At 38.7% G+C, this 20,682-nt stretch overlaps 1 protein-coding gene across 1 annotated transcript in view; it reads left to right on the top strand.

The window, feature by feature from the left end:
* The window catches only part of LYST (lysosomal trafficking regulator), a 127,518-nt gene that overhangs the window by 30,963 nt on the left and 75,873 nt on the right, over window positions 1-20,682 (top strand). Inside the window, exons 12-21 of the mRNA XM_084625190.1 lie at window positions 467-611; window positions 3,482-3,655; window positions 4,915-5,072; window positions 5,311-5,501; window positions 7,470-7,715; window positions 9,621-9,794; window positions 11,260-11,409; window positions 12,166-12,303; window positions 15,148-15,346; window positions 19,162-19,293. Of these exons, the coding sequence (XP_084481316.1) occupies window positions 467-611; window positions 3,482-3,655; window positions 4,915-5,072; window positions 5,311-5,501; window positions 7,470-7,715; window positions 9,621-9,794; window positions 11,260-11,409; window positions 12,166-12,303; window positions 15,148-15,346; window positions 19,162-19,293 (1,707 nt within the window). The remainder of the gene's footprint in view (window positions 1-466; window positions 612-3,481; window positions 3,656-4,914; window positions 5,073-5,310; window positions 5,502-7,469; window positions 7,716-9,620; window positions 9,795-11,259; window positions 11,410-12,165; window positions 12,304-15,147; window positions 15,347-19,161; window positions 19,294-20,682) is intronic.

Below are 20,682 nucleotides of genomic sequence, written 5' to 3'. Positions count from 1 at the left end.
GCTGCGGTTTGCCGTTCCCGGCCAATGGGAGCTGCGGAAAGTGGCGCAGGCCACAGGGACCTGTTGGCTGCTGGTTTCCACAGCTCCCGTTGGCCAGGAACGGTGAACCTCATCCACTGGAATCTGCGGGGGGCCGTGCCTGCGGATGGTCAACAAACTGTCTCGCAGCCTGCCAGCGGAGTACCCTGATGGGCCGCAGGTTGCCCACAACTTTTCTAGAGTGTGCTTTACATCAACAATGTAAGATAGACCCAACCAAGGAAGACCTAGGTCTCCAATGGTGAAACTACAACATAATGCTTATACTAGTCAATTCACCTTTAAAGACGTTTCTTATGATATATAAGCTGCTTTTTTTGCACTTTGTGGACCATAAACAAATGTTGTTGTGGTATGGTTAATTGTAAATGCTATATATGCTATTTTATTTAATAATTATTTAATAAATATCTATTTATTTTTCTAGAAGAAAGCAAATCTGTACGAATGGAGTACCTTAACTTGGGGGACAAACTTGTTGAAGATGGCTGCATTCATATAATTTCATTGGGTTCCAAAGCATTGATGATACAAGTCTGGGCTGATCTGAACACTGGAGCTTTCATATTTCGGTACTGTATGCAATTTACAATTCTTCCTATTTTGGGGCTAACAAGCATAATGTATGACCTCTTATGCAAGCTGACCTGGAGTAGTAGCATGGAGTCAGCCCCAGGATAGAAGACAAAGCTATGGTCTGTAGATTACTGCTTACTTAAACAGAAAGATCATTGACATTGTGCCTTAAATTTATGGCACAGTGCTTTACAAATCTAAAGAAACAGTCCCTGTGTACAGGCTTTGGCTCCAGCCTTTCATCTTTGTCCAGGTAGACATGATGCTATGCCTGTGCAGAGCAAGTTGTAAGAGATGTAAGACAAATAAGAGCTCATAAAGGACAGCAGCTGAGGGATGAAGGAATTAAGAAGGAAGGAGGGAAGTTGCTTAGATAGGTAGATGGAGGAAGAGAATGCAATTGATGCATAAGAATAGGGAAGCTGTTCCAAGAATACGAGGCAGCATGACAGAAGAAGAGAGGAAGTAAGGTGAGAGGCTTATCAAAATGGAATAGAAAATGTTGTCTTTTCTGGGGAAATTGCTGAATTGTTCTAACCTTGGATCCAGACAACTCTAGGATATGCTGATAATTACAATCCTCCTGGTCAGGCCAACTTTGGGTCTAACTTAAAATTTTTATCTGCTGGTTGGTGTCCATCATAATGTGTAAATTTGTGGACATTAACCAGCAGACTGGTGTTTTTAATGAAGTTACAACTAACTGCAATGTGGCCCCCCTTTTTAGTACTTAGCAGCAGCTAATAAACAAACATTCTGCTCTTTTTTTTTTTTTTAAATACAAACAACTTTACTTGGACCCTGAGTCTGGCACCTACTATAGGCACTCAAATAACAATGTTAGGTGCCTTTCAAAGAGGAAAAAAGGGTTGTCTGGTTAGGAGATTGGACTGGAAACTGGGAAATCTGGCTTCTGTTACTGGTTCTGCTATAGATTTTCTGCAAAACCTTGGGCTAGTTGCCTATCCTTATTTCACAGATGAGCTTAATTCTTACCTACCTCAGAGATATTGTGGGGCCAAATTGGCTAATGTTTGAAATTCTTGGATACTGTGCTGGTGAGTGTTAAAGCAAAGCTATATAAATTAAAAAATACGTGCTGATTTGAGCAGCCAAATGTTGAATCTTTCATCTAAATTTGAAAATTGAACTCCCCATGACTGGGTTACCTGCTAATGCAGGGTTGGTTCCTGGAGGTGTGACTGTCTCTGTTCATTCATAGGAAACAAAAGTATGTGTTTCCTATGCCATGTTTTTCGTTTGGCTTTGTAAAAATGTAAATGCATTTTTAGTTATGACCGTTTCACACAGCCTTATATGGATGGTAGCAGAAGCAGTGGGTGTTGATGGTGGGTTTGCCCTCAAACTTTCTAAAGGATGAAGTAGCTTTTAAAGGGGACTCTAGATAGAAATGATTTGCAAGAAAGGTATTTGCATTTCTGAAAACATAAGTAAAGTGCTATGCCAGTACCACCAAATTTAACAGGCTACCACTAACATTTAAGAATTGAGGTGGTGGTGCTGTTGTTCTGTCTATTTATACTACATCTGTGGTGTAGTCTCCTTTATATTTCTGTTGCTGGTACTGTAACAAAGTGCAACTTCATTTAAGCTGCTCTGGTGATAAATATTTACTCAGGTTTTATTTGCATGATCTTTCTTTTCTGTTGCAAAAATGTTGCAACTAATTCTGTATGCATTACATCTTTTAGAATGAATTTTTAATGAATATTTCAGCATTCAGTCAGTTCTTTGTAAGATAACATTTTCAGAAATTTTAATTGTTTTAGGCTGTCCACTACCCTGAGCATTGTCTCCTGGCAAAATTTTAAAGTCCTGATCAGTTGAAACAGTGCATTAGTCAGCATCAGTCATTTTTAACAATCATATCTGCTGTTTTTTCAAATTGCTTCTATTCCATGGGTGAAAAACCCATGATCTGATTTAATACTTAGCATTTGTATAGTGGGTTTAATCTTTTAAGCTGTCTACAAACATAATTTTACACTCCCATAAAGTAGGTAATGAGACAATTCCATGGACTTTTAGAACAGGTTGTATCCAAGTGCTTCATTAACTTTTTTAAATTTAGTAATCCTTACAACACCCCAGTGAAGTAAGGAAGTATTATTCTTAATTTATATCTAGGGAAATTCAGGCAGAGAGGAGGTAAGTGACTTTCCCCAGGCTACAAGTTCAGGAGTTCCTGACTCCTACTTAGGTGCTCAGCCCACAAGATCACAGCTCTCTATATTTAGAATGTCTATAATTTAATAGAATCATATAATATTAAGGTTGGAAGAGACCTCAGGAGGTCATCTAGTCCAATCCCCTGTTCAAAGCAGGACCAACACCAACTAAATCATCCCAGCCAGGGCTTTGTCAAGCCGGGCCTTAAAAACCTCTAAGGATGGAGATTCTACCACCTCCCTATGTAACCCATTCCAGTGCTTCACCACCTTTCTAGTGAAATAGTGTTTCCTAATATCCAACTTGGACCTCCCCCACTGCAACTTGAGACCATTGCTTCTTGTTTGGTCATCTGCCACCACTGGGAACAGCCTAGCTCCATCCTCTTCAGAGCCCTCCTTCAGGTAGTTGAAGGTTGCTATCAAATTCCCCCTCACTCTTCTCTTCTGCAGACTAAATAACCCCAGTTCCCTCAGCCTCTCCTCATAAGTCATGTGCCCCAGCCCCTAATCATTTTTCATTGCCCTCCGCTGGACTCTCTCTTTAAATGAAAGTTAAAAAGTATTTTAGAATAAAACTGATCTTAGACCCAGTTAGGAATGAAGGTTTAGAAATATAAATAAAAGTTTATATCCATAACTCTCTTTACCTGTTTCTTTCTTTGCTATTTTCATAGTATGTGTATGGATCCAAATGATGAAATGAAAGCTGGCCTGCTAGCACAGGCTGAATCACCAGAGAACATTTTCCTTATAGGCAAGTGGCAGCATTTGGCAATAACATACTTGCAACAGCCAGAAGGCAAGAAGAATATCCACGGAGAACTGTCACTATGGGTCTCTGGTCAGAGGTAAAGTACACTTCAGAAAATTCAAGCTGTAACTAAATCTTTAAGGAGCCAGCTAGTGGAAACAGAATAATTCCTTAAGGTTTTCCTGGTGAAGAGAGAGAGGTCACTGAGCTAAGGTTCATAGAGGGGACAGTGTTGAGACTTAATTCTTGGGGTGGGAAAAGAGGGTCATTTTGCATAGTGAGTTTTCATCTGCTTTCAGAGTCCATATTCAGCCTCAGGCCCATGCCCCGTACATGACCAATTATCCTCACTGTGATTTTTGTACTGGTTCTCCTCCTCCTGGTTGGGAACCAGTAGAATAGGCAGGACACTACAAGAATTCAGACTGGGGTCAGAAAGGGTACTTGTGTGGAGCTAGTAGCCGGTATCATTTCCAAGGCGCAAGCTGGTAACCAGCATAAAGAAGGCAGTTGATCTGTGGAAGGGAAAGAGGAATTGTTTGTGTTTTTGGTGCCTTGCTGAGAAGGAAGGCATGTTTATGGGAGGACAGGGCACTCATTTTTTTGAGAATGAGCTGGAGAGGGAGGAGCAGAAGGAAAGCGTTGAATGTCAGAGAATTATCTTCTGCTCTTAATGTGTAGATCCTGGAGGATGTGTAGATTCTGTGTTTGAAGTATTAATACGTGGTTGGTATGCTGCCTTCTAAAATATGATATACTACAAAGAATTGTGAATTCCTTCCTTCCTTAAAAAAAAAAATTCTTTTAGAATCTGTTCAGCAGGCAAGTGACTTGGGAAATCTTCGTTCCGGCGTTAAAATATTAAAATTGTTCCACCTTAAAATCGGGGCCTTAAAATTGCACAGTATTATTTAGAATTACAAATCCAATTTCAGATTAACTAGTTGTCTGTGTACAACTGCTGTTTGCTTTAGTGAGAGGTTTTTTTGGCAAGGGTGCGGAGTTAATTCTATGCACCTCATAATTCTGTTGTGTCCCTCAAGCCTTAACAGCAGTTTGCTAATAATTGACAAGGAAGTGAAACTAATAGTCTCTAGGTTCACTATCTAAACTGAGTGAAATGCAAACAGTAAGTAGTATAAATGGTTAAATGCATTATAAATATATTCTTAAAGCTTTTGTAGTAATCTAAGAGGCTAATATGTTTAATTTTATATCTTGACAGTGTATCTTTTAATATTTAAAAACGAACACAATCCTGGAAAGTTAATCCAATTTACTGTACTTTGAATATTTTAGATAGGTTTTTCAAGAACTTTGCAATATTTAAACTCTGCTTTTTTATTTATATTTTAGGAAACGTGAGATCAGTTTAGATTACACTCTACCAAGAAAAACAAGTTTATCTGACAGCAATAAAACATTTTGTATGGTTGGTCATTGCACATCATCTCAAGAAGAACTGCTACAATTGGCTGGGAAATGGGATCTGGGAAATCTGCTTCTCTTTAATGGTACTTATCTATTTAAAAGCAAAAAATATACATATAACTTTCCATTTAACTTGCATATTTTGAATGTAAAGATCATGTAAATATGAGCGAAACAAACTTTTTAACATGCAATTTTACTACAATAAAAAATAAAGGCTCTACTAAATAGTAAAGAGATCCCTGAATTCAGTGTTGCTTGCATATGAATGATTGTAAACAGTGTGAAGATAGATAATTAGATTTTTATTTTTCTGTTTAGGTGCAAAGATTGGTCCAGAGGAAGCATTCTACTTATACACCTGTGGGCCAGACTTTACCTCTATAATGCCTTGTAAATATGGCAAAGCAATGACTGACTACTCCAAATATATAAGTAAAGACATTCTACAGTGTGAACAAATTAAGGAACTCTTTATGAAAAAGAAAGAAGTGGACACTGGACCTTTAACTGTAAGTTTTTGGTCCAAGTTAAAGCCTGAGTCTTAAACTCTTAGCAGTGCATTAACAAATCGGGGCCTTAAATTACATTGGCACAGAAATGCTGGTCTGTACAAGAGATTTTATTTGTAGTTTTGTTTGTTTTGTGCTCTTTCATTTGAGGCCCTCTCCTCTCCAAAAATGGGAGTTTCCCTGAGGCCTGATTGATTTCAGTGAGAACTCAGTGGAAAGGATTCCCATTGATTTCAATGGACGTTGAGTTGGGCACCTTGTTAGCAAGTAGCAGATGACTTTTGCCCCCTCCATCATTCATCAAGATTATTTTGTCTTCACTTGCTGTTCTGTTAATTGTTAACATGAAGCTTGCAGGTAGAGGCATGCACAACGGGAGGACAAGCAGGGGCATGGGCTTCCATAAAAACCTCCATGTGTCCCTGCAGCCTGGGGAGGGAGGAAGCAGCAGGGCTGCTGGCTGAGCTCCTCCTCTGCTCACCCCTACAGCTACTGCTTCTCCTTCCCTGATGCTGGAGTCCCATTTGTTGCCTCTGCCTCCACCCCGTGATTCACCTCAGCGGGCGATCTGCAAAGCAGGCAGCAGGGCTGGGACTCCAGCATCAGGGAAGGAGAAGTAGCAACTGTAGGGGTGTGGGTGGGAGGAGGAGCACAGTTGGCAGCCAGCAGCCCTGCTGCTGCTTCTGTCCCCGGGCTGCAGGGACACAGAGTGTTGCTATCTCCTCACTGCTGGGTGTCCCCGCCAGAGGCGTCCCAAGAGTGCCAGGCATGGGTGGGGGGGTGTTCACGCGAACCTTTTGTTTGTGTGTGTTTTTAACATGCCTCTCCAAAAACAGTCAAATTTAAATTCCTGCACGCATCCCTGCTTACAGGTATTAGAGGGACTTATAAATGGGCTGGAGGGGAGAGGAGATGGAACAGTGGTGTAGGTGGAATGCCTAATGCACCAGAGTGACACAACTTTTATTACCTTACTTTGTTTCACAGTTAAGGAAGACCTAAACATTTAAATAGCAAAATGTTCAGAGAAATATAGTTGTCTGTTCATGAGTGAGTTGATTTTTAAGACTTGCAGAGGGAAAAAAATAGTAATTTTTCAAATGAAACCGTAGCCTGTTTTTTTAACCCCGTGCAAGCTGCTTCTGTACTCTTTAGCCCTGTCTAGAGTTGAGGGGTGAATTATTTCTTTTATGATAGAAGGTGAATTTTGCTCTAATTTCATTACCTTTTCACCTCATCTAATGAGGCTTCTGAAGTAGTCTCCTGTGTATTAGGCATCATCCTTAAGAATGTTGGTATGTGAGCAGATTAGAAGACCGGAGAACAAAGAGTAGAAGGTGAAAATTGTGTTATAGCAAACCTTTTTATTTAAAGGAGCACCTGTATTCTTCACCATGAGGCACTGCTAAAATTTTCCTTTTCCATTTGAAAAAAAAAAAAAAGTGAAGCTTGTTTATCCCTTCCACCAGTAAATAACCTTTTTTTATTTTTTTTAAATGTACAATATTTCTAAAAGTTTTGGGGGAAAGGTGGAGGGGAAATCTCAGATAGTGACTGCTTTCAGAAAAGGAGTACTTGTGGCACCTCAGAGACTAACAAATTTATTTGAGCATCAGCTTTCATGAGCTACAGCTCACGTGTAGCTCATGAAAGCTGATGCTCAAATAAACTTGTTAGTCTCTGAGGTGCCACAAGTACTCCTTTTCTTTTTGCGGATACAGACTAACACGGCTGCTACTCTGAAACCTGACTGTTTTCAGAAATCAAATATCCTGACTAAAGCCTGGGAACCACATTGTGTCTCAGCCTCTCAAATGTATATTTAGAAAGATATTTTGAGAGAGGAGTAGAAACAAGTTTATTGAAGCTATTGTTTTGTATTTCCTAGGCCATAAGCTTATTCTGTATTCTTTAAGGCAAAGTAAGAACTGAGTAGAAACTGGAACTTTCTTTAAATGTATGTTTTAGGAAAGTCTCGCTGTTGTCTATACCACTTGCTGCCCTGCTCAGTACACCATCTATGAACCAGTTATTAGACTGAAAAGTCAAGTGAAAACTATGCCCTCTCAGAGACCTTTCAGTTCAAAAGAAGTTCAGAGCAATTTATTGGATCCTCATCACCTGAAAATGCTTCAGCCTGTTGAATATAAAACTCTTCAGGGCATACTGCATGAGATTGGAGGAACAGGTGCATTTGTCTTTCTCTTTGCTAGGGTAAGAGTTTTAAACGTTGTTAAAATTTTCCCCCTCAGTCTAACACATCTATTGTGGTTTTAAGACTCAGCTCTCCTGTTAGAATTTTGAAATGCAGTATTCGCTTATTTTTTAAAAATTATGCTTTTGACATTATGGAAAATGTAGTTTGTAACATAACCAACCAATGCAATGTGGTTATTGTGCATCTTAAAAGAAACAGGAAGCTGTTGTAACAGCCCGTGATTATATCCTGCAAGTTCCTGTGCAAATTATACTTACAATATTTTTGAGTTTAATTTGTGTTATTGTACATTGCATCTGACTTTATGGAGGTATTAGCCTCTAAAATATCAAGATATGGCTTGCATTTAAAATATTTTGGAGTTTATATAATGAAAACGTAACTTTTGTTTAATCTTTTCATTAACCTGTGCCATTATGTTTCTTCAAAAGCCATCCTTATTCACATATAAATATTTGAATTCATGTGTTGGTTACAAACTGCTGTTCCAAAAAAAAAAATTTGTTTTGAAATACAGTGGACCTATTCATAGTTCTATTTTTTAGCACAAAGACTTTGTGTGTTTATAGTGCATGTAATAAGTATGGGACCAAATTCACCTATTTTGTGCACTGTGCACATCTGACAAAGTGGTGCAAATTAGATTTAATGAATCTAAACGTGTGTAAACCTTAAAGGATGCTATCCTGGGTGTGGGGAGGGGCACAAGCAGTTTATAGAGCTTGCTTACTTTTGGGGTAAGCTCTAAATAAAAATAGTTTAACACAAAGGTCTCATCAAAACTAAATCCCTTACTCAGAATGATAATCTTAATCTTAATTTTTTTTTTTAATGAAACAAATCAAGGCAGGTTGATTTTTTTGCATCTTTTGTCTGTCCACATATTGAATCATAGCAGATACAGGGGCTAAAGTGGAGTCCTTGTACTTGGAATGTCTGGTTTCCCAAAGTTTATTAATGTGATTCCAAGACTCATTTGCACAGTCCATCAAATTATTATCTTACTGATAAATCATATCAATTTGTATGGGAATGAGGCTCTCTGGTGTTCAGGCAAAGTCTGCAATGGAAATTATTCCTATTAATTTTTACTATGTTACTTAAGTTTTACATAACTACACATTCTACCATACACAATGTTCACACCACTGCAGCATGATTTTAGAGCTGTCAAACAGCACAGGTGTTATAAATGCAGCATTGTTACATGTACACAACAGCAGAGTAGGATCTGAATGTGTACAAAGTCAATTGAGCCTTCCTTCTCATACATCTCTGACTTAATTCAAATGTTATGGGTTGTCTGTCGTAGGGTTCAGGACTGCATTCCCATTGTTTACTGCTTCAATACTTGTACTGTCTGTTTACTAGCTTTATCCAGCAGCACAGCTGCCTCTACCTCGGTGCTATGTGTAATAGAGTTTTAACACTGGAGCAGACTGCTGTTGTTACAGGCAGTCCGCTGTGTTCTAGATCTCCAGGAGCCATAAATGAAGGTGCTTTTATAGCATTTAGGAAGCATCTCTTCCTGTTTATATAAAATACTCACCCTCACTGAGCAGTTGCTGCACATGTGATTTCCCAGAATGATAGGGAGCTGTTTATACTTTTCTGCTAGGGTTTTATTTTTTGGAGCATCTTTTTTTCACTCCAGTGATCTTTGTCATGGGTCTCGGACTTGTTGGAAGATCTTCATTAACTCCATTAGGGATCCTGTGTTTTTAGATAGAATAATGGAATATTATTTCTGTATAGATATGAAACCCTAACTGAGCCTTAAGACAAATTGTAGCCTGGAGTCATGTAATTAATACCTTCTATAGAATATCTATAAATCTGTCCATTACACTAGATCTATCAAAGATGTTTCACTTGAATTATTAAAACTGGCTTATTTTTAGGTTATTGATATCAGCAACTGTGAAGAGACTCAAGCTTTAGCGCTACAAGTTATACTCTCATTAACAAAATACAATCAACAGAGAATACAAGAGATGGAAAACTGTAATGGATATTCCATGATCCATCAGGTGTTGATCAAACCCAAGTGTATTGTTGGATTTCACATTTTGAAGGTATAGTGCTGTTAAAAATGTTTGTATAGTTTAATTTGGACTATATTGTTGTTTGGAAGATCCTCTATGCTCTTAGTCCTAGATTTGAAGCCCTACTTGGGATGCAGATTTTTGGTTTGGAGCCTGTCCAATGCAGGAACAATTGCTCTCAATCCAGAAACTGAGAGGATGGGTGAAATGAGAGAATGTTACAGAAACCACTTGGGTTTGAGGGGAAAGAAACAACTGCAAATATAATTTTCTATAATTGTCCCCCACTTGGCAAAGTTATTTTAAGATGACAAGCTAAACAGAAGATCAACTTTAGAAACCTACAGGTGAAATCTTAAATCGGAAGTGGAAGCTAAAAATATTATTTCAGAGGGGACTGAACTGACACTGTTCACTTTGTTATCACAGTAGATGCTGTAGGATGTTTTGGGAAGAGACGAGGAAGAGTTTGAATAAATCTTGAAAGCAAAAACTCTTATCTATGTAATCCCTTACATGTAGATTTGACCATCCCCATGACTGCCTTTGAATCTTTCAGAGCTTCATTTTTGCTTGAGAATGTTTATTTGAAATGGGCATATAATGTATGTGTGCATTGTCCTATTGAGAGGGTAGACTATAATCCTTAAATTCTGTAGACATGTTTTCTGAAGTTGGTCTACAGCTAAGGCTTTCAAAAGTGATTAGTCTTTGGATGGCCAATTTGAGACACCTAAGAGAGACCTGATTTTTCAGAAAGTGCTGTACACCAATCTTCTGAGGATCAGGCCCCTCCTAAAGTGTATCAAATTGGGCACCTAAACTCACTAATCACTTCTGGAAAGTAGGCCTGGTAAGCCATAAAAAGCTCTCTGGGCTTTCTGATTACTAAAATGCCTTTTTAAGAGGGGGAAAAAAAGATGAGGGGTTTCTATAAATTTCATAGAATCCTAGAAATGTAAGACTGGGAGGTCTAGTCCACCTCTAATTCAGTGCTGACACAGGATTAAGTATACCTATAAGAACGGCCATACTGGGTCAGACCAATGGTTCATCTAGTCCAGTGTCCTGTCTTCCAACAGTGGCCAATGCCAGGTGCCCCAGAGGGAATGAACAGAACAGGTAATCATCAAGTGATCCATCCCCTCACCTACTCCCAGGATCTGGCAAACAGAGGCTATGGACACCATCCCTGCTTTCGTTGGCTAATACCCATGGATGGATCTATCCTCCATAAATTTATCTAGTTGTTATAGTCTTGGCCTTCACCGCATCCTCTGGCAAAGAGTTCCACAGGTTGACTGTGCACTGCGTGAAGAAATACCTCCTTTTGTTTGTTTTTAAACCTGCTGCCTATTATGTTGCATCATAATTCTAGAAAAGATGCAGATAAGGATGGCCTGGAAACAACTCTTCTTAAAATATGGATGGATGTAATTGTGGTCTTCAGTACTCCAATCAAAACCTCAAGTCCTTTTTGTTTTTCTGTTTTAAGACACTTCTTGAAGGATGCTGCAGTGATGAGATTCTTAATATAAATGAGAGCGGACAATTCATGCTTGATGCAGATTCCATTGCAGTAATACAAGATATTAAATTGCTAGAAGAGTTGCTGCTTGATTGGAAGATATGGTCTAAAGCACAGGTATTTACCTTCTTTATACAGATAAATAAAATGGATTCCTATCTAAGAAAAGTACAGTACTTCCTTTTTGTCATCATCCTTACTTAGTTTGAAATTGCTCTCTACATACTAGTTTGGCGATTTGAAAATCTACCAAAATAGCTACCAAAATAGTCTGTACCCAGAATAAACCTAAATATAGCACAGATCTTCATGATTGCTTTCAGTGTTATAGCAAGGGTATAATAGCAAATCCTTCAATTTTGTTATACATTTTTAGAGAGAGAAGGGTGGTGAGGTTATCTTTTATTCGACCAGCTTCTAATGGCAAGAGAGACAAGCTTTCAAGATTACATAGAGCTCTTCAGGTGACCTGAAAGAGAGAACCTCACCCACCCTGTCTCCCCAATACTCTGGGACTAATACAGCTACAACAATACTGCATATAGTGATAATTTTTTGATGTTTTTCATTAACTTTGCAGAACTTGGTATAGATGTTAAAGGAATCTCAAATTTTAAGGATTAAAAACTAAATTATGCCCCTTAACATGCTTCTTCTAGGTCAGAGTTTGGAAGAAAATTTTAATTTTCCTCTTCCTTCTGTGCATGTAAACTCTGGTAAAAAGCATCTTGATTCAGTTAATGCTTCATATTACCGTCTTAATCTGTTGAAAGTAGGATAGCATAGCCTATAAAATAGAGAGATGGGGAGATAGTAACAGTTCTATATTTGATGCTGCTTGTTTTATACTATTATTTGTTTTTGTTTTTTTAGCAAGGTGTTTGGGAAACTCTTTTAGCAGCTCTGGAAATCCTTATCAGAGCTAACCATCACGAACAGATGTTTAACATCAAACAACTGTTGAAAGCTCGAGTGGTGCATCACTTCCTGCTAACATGTCAGGTTCTGCAGGTACTTTTAATCTTATCTATTATTTTGTGCTTGGAAAATAATTCAGTTTAAACTAAAAACAAAGTGCACCTCATTCTTCAATGTTTTTAGTTTTACTTTTCTAAGTGTCCCCATAAAGATTAGTCCTTCCCCCTTCTTACCCTCTAGGAGGCATTATAAAGTAGTGGTATTTTCACCAGAACACATCAGTTGTAAAGGTCATCGGTGGTTGATGCAAGATCCTCTAGTACCCCCAATGGCTGAGTGTAATGCCACCATTCCTGCCAACCTCAGGAGCAAGGGATGTGGACTCTGATTCCTATACCCCAGAACATTGCCACTGGAATGCTAAGATGGTCCTTCTATGTCAGTGGCTTTCAAACTTTTTTTCCTGGGGATCCAGTTGAAGAAAATGGTTGATGCCTGTGACCCAACAGAGCTGGGGATGAGGGGTTTGGGCTGTGGGAGGGGCTCAGGGCTGGGGCAGAGGGTTGGGGTGAGGGCTGCGGGGTGGCACTGGGAATGAGGGGTTCAGGGTGTGGGAGGGGGCTCTGGGCTAGAGCAGAGGGTTGGGTTGCGGGGAGGGGGTCAGTGCTCTTGGCTGGGGGTGCAGGTTCTGGGGTGGAGCCGGGGATGAGGGGGTTGGGGTGCAGGAAGGGTTCCAGGTTTGGGGGGGCTCAGGGCTGTGGCAGGGGAATGGGGCACAGGGTCGGGGTGCGGACTTGCCTCTGGTGGCTCCCAGTCAGTGGTGCAGCAGCAGGCTTCCCACCTGTCCTGGCACCATGGACCATGCCACACCCTGGAAGTGGCCACCAGCAGGTCTGGCTCCTAGGCGGAGGTGCGCAACTCTCGCCCGCAGGCACCGCGCCCCCAGTTCCCATTGACTGGTTTCCAGCCAATGGGAGTGCGGAGCCAGTGCTCGGGGCAGGAGCAGGGCGCAGAGCCCGGGGGGTGCAGAGCCCTCCAACCTAGGAGCCGGACCCACTGCTGGCCGCCTTTATGGTGCAGTGTCGGAAAAGGTAGCCACTACCCTGTCTTACTGGGCAGCACTGCTGATGGGACTTTTAACGTCCCGGTTGGTGGTGCTGACCAGAGCAATGCGACCCAGTGCCTTACATGCCATGACCCAGTAGTGGGTCACAACCCATGGTTTGAAAAACACTGTTCTATGTAATATCAAATATGTATTAGATCTTCCATACTGAATATCTGTCTAGCTTTACTCTCAAATCACTGTTAATGAAAAGCACAGGTAGGGCTAGTGTTTTTGTAATCAGCCCTTATAAGTTTTCAAAAGGTGGTTTAAACTTTATTTAATGCATAACCATCCGTCACTTTCATGATTTCCTAAGAAAACACAATGATACAAATTATTGTAGCATATCCTTGAAGGGGTATGACTATAATATACCTCTATAAAATATACCTCTATGATTCTCATTCCATTTGAATAAAGAAATATGGATTTTTTTAAATGTCTTGACTTGTTTTCATAATCTGAAGTCAAATATTGCCACAAAACAGGAGTACCTTTCTTTTAACTATAGTTGCATGCCTCTTAAGAGCATTAATTAGAACATGACATGAAGCTAGATGACTTATTCCTTACAGATGTTCTATTTTATCTAATCCCATTTTTCCTTTACCCTACTCTTCTTAATTACCTTCTCCGAAAACACATGCCCAATATTTACCTTATACTTCTTTACACTGCTTTCTTTAGTCACTTTTTCCTAGTGATTTCATGTGTCTGTTAAAAGAAAAGGAGTACTTGTGGCACCTTAGAGACTAGCAAATTTATTTGAGCATAAGCTTTTGTGAGCTACCGCTCACTTCATTGGATCCACTCCTGTTCTTTTTGCGGATACAGACTAACATGGCTGCTACTCTGAAACATGTGTCTGTTGCAGCTGTGCATAACCTCCTAGTTTATCTTTTTTTTTCTTAGATCATGTTCGCAAGTTGAAGCCGATTATGTAAGGCACTGCTCACTCTTCTTTACATACTTTTCAATATCTTTGATTCACATCACTTCCTCCCCTGTTAGAAAGAATTACCTCAAACTCTCTTAATCCTTAAAGCGACTGGGAAGAAAATGACATTTTTTTCACCCCCATCTGCTTCTAATGAATTTTGTTTTACATCTGACTCTCATAGGCTGTGCTTCCCAGTACAGAACCATCTTAGTCTGTCTTGTACAGCACTGAACACTTTGTTAACACTTAACAATTTGATCTAACCAATGCCCTATGCAATAATAGTCTCACCTCTGTTTGTGTTATGACTCTAAATTATTGTAAATGGATTTGCCTTTTAAACTTAACTCCTAGAGGAGTTCAGAGAAAAAATAGCAATTGCTAATTTCAAGCACTTCTGTGTTGTAATACAAGTAAATTTACAAAATTAGGTGCCCGAAGAAGAGGCAGTTAGATGCCTACTAAGACTTACAAAAGTGTCTAAATAGTTTAGCCTCCTAACTCCATCTAGTGGGATTTTTGTAAATCTAACCTTAGGTCTTTTTATTCAATTAAATAGTTGTACAATTGTAGTTAATATTTCAAAATCTATTAATTTTTATTAGATCTATAGATGTCATTAACATTGCAACTTCAGATTATGTATAAGTGCTTCCATGGAACAAACTTCCATTTTTTAAAAAAGTGTACCTGTGTAATTTATTAGTATTACAGTTGTGTTTCAGGCGTGCTAGTTGCAGGTAATATTGAATGGACACAGTAACTTCTTCCAAGTTCGGTAAAGTGTACTAAAACTTTTTCCTGTATCTATTGTATGGAAGAATATAGTGATGAAATAAATTGACAAACTGAGCATTCAGGAAATTTTACCTGTGCATTTCTCTTTCAGGAGCAAAAGGAAGGGCATCTTACATCCCTGCCTCGGGAGGTTTGTAGATCATTTGTGAAAATAATTGAAGAAGTGCTTGGATCTCCCCCAGACCTGGAATTACTGACACTGATCTTCAATTTCCTCTTAGCAGTTCACCCTCCCACTAATACATATGTTTGTCACAATCCCACCAACTTCTACTTTTCCCTGCACATAGGTAGATACAATATTTTGTTTAACCAGAAATAGACTATAAGATGAAATGTCAACCTATTTGATTGATTAAAAATAAAACTCAGCTAATTTTATAAATAGCAGTTCTGTGAATGACTGTACTGTACACTACCATGTAATTTCTACAAAAGCTACTGAATTGAGTCTTACAACCAAAATTTCTTGTGATACATTATAACTACTTTGATTTCTATCAAAAAAGATTCTTTAATTGAACCTCATATTTTGCATGATACCTGGTTGGGTTATTCATTATTAACCCCCCCCCCCCCAAAAGACCATATATATAAATAATTAGTAGCTGTATTTTATACTTCTTTTTCATCTTTGAAGTGTTTGATAGCTATTAATTCTAAAAAGTAAACACTTCTGAGGTCGGTAAACTATCTCAGGCTTACAGATGAGGAAACTAACTTGTAAATGGCTTGCCCAAAGCCAAATAGTCTACCACTTATAGAATCTTCCAGTTCCTGACCTCTGAAGTTGTACTTGGAAGACTAGATTAGGGTTCTCTGTGGATCACACATACTGAATGTGTGAATGCACCACAGTACCAAATTACTGAAAATTACAGTTTATGCAACAGTAGGTAATAAAGCAAAAGAGCTTGGCCAGCCATTTTCACATAACTAAAATCATGTTAAGTAATACTTCATAAATAGTTTGTAGAGAACAGTTGAGTTCCATGCATTTTGGCTGGAAATAATGGAAAACTGACCTTGTTCCTTTAAATTAACACATGGGGTTGTCTGCAACATGTTAACAGTACATCTCCTTTGAGAACCGCCTGTACAGATCCACCACATTGGATTGTATGCAAGCTTGTAACCTTCTAGACGGCACTGTCCATTGGGAAGTAGATCTGCTTTAGGGACACTAATTTCCGACAGGATTTTCAGGCAACCCCGTTAGTTTACCCTACAGGGTTCTTCATATTCAATCATCCTACTGTTGAGAGTTTTTTGAAAGGGCTAGCTTGTACCTTCTCTTCAGTGTTCTATATAGATACGGTGGTTTTACCTCTAGCTGAAAGGTCTCTTGAAGTTCCACCTAAACTAATTTTATGGTATGTCTTCATTTCAATCTGAAGGTGTACTTTCCAGCTCTGATTGAACTAGCACTCTAAAAGCAGAAATGTAGCTTTGGCAGTGCAAGTGGTGATAGGGGCTTGCTACCCTAGCATGTTCGTAGTGTCTTGGACAGGTATGTACTTGGGGCAGCCAGCCCCTCCCAGTTCTTATGCTGCAGCAGCTGCATTTCTATTTTTAGTGTGCAAGCTTTATTCAAGTTAGCATAAGGTGCCTCTTCAAGCTGCAGATTACACCTCCAGATCCAAGGTTAGACATACTCTGTTTACCACTTCCCCAAATTAGCTTATAAGGGGAGGCTAGGTTACATAGATCCAATGTGAAAATCTATCCGTGAATACCCTAAATCAGTGGTTTTCAACCTTTTTCATTTGCAGACTCTTAAAAATTTTTGGAGGCGTGGACCCCTTTTGAAATCTTAGACATAATCTGCAGACCCACAGGGGTTCACAGATCACAGGCTGAAAACCAGTGTTCTATGCTAGTGACAATCTTCTGCGGACCCCTTAGACATAGTCTACAGACCCCAGGTTGATAACCACTGCCCTAAATGCAACTGCAGTTTATGGAGACCAATTCAAGGGGGAAATCCTCTAGCTTCTAAGTAACTCTTAGACAAACTTGTTATGATATTGCACGTCTAAGTACCTGAGGGCTTTAGAGCACATTCTATGAGATCAAAAATGGCTTTCATAATATGGCTTTGTGAACATGTTAAAAGTATTTCAGAGCTGCTATTTTGAGATGTCAATAAATTCATACAGCAATACTTGCTTGACTATGCAGCTAGATCTAAATGCCAATTTGGGAGAGCATTCCTGCCGTCTCTAACTAGTTCTCCTTGGGCTCTTCTCCTTGGATGATTGTTACTGCTTGTTAGACTCCCAGTATTGTGAATTTATGTAGGCAATTCTCAGAGGAAAAGTGTTTCTTGTCACTAATTGTAGCTCCTTCAGAAGAACAAGTGTATAGCTCCAAGCCCCTTCCCTATCTTCGTCTTTTTTTAAAGAATTCTTAAATGAATCAAATGAACTAATAAGCAGTTAGGGTAGAGGTCACTCCTCCATCCTCAGGCATCAGTGTTCAGTGCCTCAAGTGGGTTGTGCATGCACCCTCCCAAATACATTGATACTTAGAAAGGTGCCCCAAGGGGCACAATTCTTGATTGTGTAGCTCCATGCAAACTGTCTTCTGTAATTAGTAAGTAACCCTTTTCCAGATATGACTTGTGGTTTTGCTAGCAGTCCCAAAGTATGGGCCTTAACTTCAGGCAGTTTGGTTTTATGTCTCCTTGTACATCAATTTTACAGTATTTGTAGTTCTTAGGCATATTACATAACTTAACAATACTTCATCTTAAAGCAGCCAATGAAAACTATTATAAATCATTCACGTGCAATGTTCTGTACATCATGCTAACTTGGATAATTTGGACAATTGATTAACTCGTTCATTAGTTCCAACAAGATTTGCAAATTAAGAGGATTCTATTGTTCTTAAAACAAACTGTATTAGAATTTTAATCCATTTTAAATACATTATTTTGAGCTTCAATAATTTTTAATGAGATTGGTTGACAGTGATGTAAAATTCATATTTAGGGAAGACAGAGTGGACAGCTAAGGCTGGAAGGGATCCAGTCAGAGGATCCCTCAGAGATGAGGCAGGAGAGAGGAAAGAGGGAGATCCTTCAAATTGCAACTAACCACATAAGGTTCCTTTTGCTCAAGGTTACTATCATCAAGTATCCTTCTGAGCTACCAGTGGAAGACATACAGTGATCTCCTGGCAGCACTCAGCTAGAGAAAATGAACACAAGTGTTTGAAAGTGGGTGAAGTTAGGAAATTTGTAATCCAGAACAGGCCTGTAGTCTGTGGTAGTAAATCATTACTGTACTGAACAAAATGGGTACAGGCTTCTAAAATCTTTTTCTGTAAAGAAGCATTTTTTACATCTATGTAGTGCAAAATACATTTTATAGATTTTATTCTCGTTAAAGTTGGCATTCCCAAGCTTTTTGCCAGTATCTATCTTGTTGACATTGTAGATAGGTAGTTTTGAAAATAGTGAAACCCTTTGTGGTGGAAATATTAAATGCGTTGAGCCAAATTTTCAGACCATACTCTACTTTTGCAGATGCATTTGCTTTGCATGTTCAGTTTGGGTAATTGGCTCTCTACTTGAATGGTGTGCAGTTGTTGGCATTTGCACTCCAATATGACTCCATGTACAACTTTATTAGCACAGAATTAGAGCCCACTTCTGATTGTCTGAGGCTTGGCTCATCTGATACAGGAACTAATTTTTTTGTGGGGGAAGAGAATTAGGGAGGGGTGTCATTATTTGATGTCACAAAATTTTCAACAAGATGGCTACTAACAGTTAGCTTGGAAATGCTATTTTTAAATGTATAATTTTGAGAACCATTTCAGAATATAATCACTGAGAGGAATGGTTCAAAAATTCTCGTAGTGTGAAGTATAACACCACTATACTGAACAAAAGTAGAATTCTTTCATTCTGTAATGTGTTTCTTAAATGTGGAAGGAAAGTGCTTGGCTCATTAAACCTTGCAGTGATATGTTTTGAATCTTAACTTTGACTTGTTTTCTATGGGGTTTTTTTTGTTTTGTTTTGTTTTTTTAATTCACCAAGAAAAAAACTTGCATAGAGTTAAGTCATTGTTCCTCCCACCCCTTTTTTTTCTAGATGGCAAAATTTTCCAGGAAAAGGTCCAATCGATCAAGTACCTGAGAAATTCTAGCATTGGTGGAAAATCAATTGACAGTCCTACACATTTAACTGCAAGTCCAGCTGGATTTACTGCTTCACCACTGGGAGGTAAAATATTTATATTGCATACCTGCTGCTAGGAAAGCATATGCTCAATTTCTGGGTTTGGCAATGAAGCAAGGGAAAAGTTTGCAACAGTCTTTATTTTGCACCAATGGACTGAATTTAAGCAGATTTTGAGTGGTGGCAAAATCTGCTTAAATTCAGTCCATTGGTGCAAAATAACAAAGACTGTATCAGTATTTTATAACTTGAGCATGATGAGAAATGATGATTTTGGCCATTTTTAGTTTAGTATAAAATAGAAAATCAGCGTTTGATTGTGCAGTGAGTACAATAATACACTTTATAGAAAGTAGGATAAAGATAAAGTAGGAAAACCTATAAGGAGCAACTTATTCCAGGTATATCCCAAATTGTGTGACTTAGATGACCAGCAAGTTACTTGCCTGAGAGAGAATTGTCGGGGCTTTTTATTACAGTACACTATATTCCAGTTGAGCTTTAAAATGTAAAAAGTTTGTAGTCAGTGAGATTTCATTCTCCATGTATGAGTGCTAAACATACTATAGTTATGCAAAGGAGATTGCTGGGGCAAATTAACACCCCCCTCTTCCTCCCCCCCCCACCCACGTCCCAAAATATCATCTTCTACTGTTGTGATTTCAAGGCAACATTTTAGCATAAAGTACAAATTAGTAATTTTCACACTTTCCAACAAATCATAAGTCATTCCAGCAAAAAATTAAGTGCCCACTTTTATTAACCAGTATGGGAAAAGTGCTTTAGACTTCTGGAATTTTAAAAAAGTAGTCTTTCAATGTATATTACACACATTTTCAAACAAATATCATCCCTGGATCAAAATTTTAAGCTGGGTCAAAAAAAAGTCTTGCAATGGAACTATCAGTGCAGCCTTAACTATGAAGTTAATGTACATCCACAATGAGGTATAATTGTTGGCTAAAACTGCAGGATTCAAACATCTACAAAATAGATGTAATTTGCTTCCATTTAGCCAACATCTACAGGATAGATTTGATTTGCTTCCATTTCTCACTTCCTGTTTGCGACTGTTGCAATTTCAATTATATAAAACCCAACAGTACCACATACCTGACCAATATAATACGTTTTGCAGTTAATGTTGAAGCAGTTCTTCCCTTGTGAAAAACATATTACAAGTTAGCTCTTCAAATGTTATGTACCTGCTAGATTGAGGCTTGACTCCCCCCGTGCACCCCCCCCCCCCAAAAAAAGTGATATGCTTTTCACTTCACTTAGAGCCATGCCATGAAATGTTGCAATCTCCTCATAAGTTTTTTTTGCATGAATACCACTCATTATACGTTCTCTTACATGAGGTCCTAAACCAATTATAAATTATAGTTCAGTACAAATTATTTCTTTTTAAATAAAGAATGTTTATCCATTCAT

Source organism: Lepidochelys olivacea, assembly GCF_965140295.1.
Source record: "Lepidochelys olivacea isolate rLepOli2 genome assembly, chromosome: 3".
NCBI lineage: Eukaryota > Metazoa > Chordata > Testudines > Cheloniidae > Lepidochelys > Lepidochelys olivacea.
The sequence above is the reverse complement of the archived record's forward strand: the minus strand, read 5'-3'. Positions and strand labels throughout refer to the sequence as shown.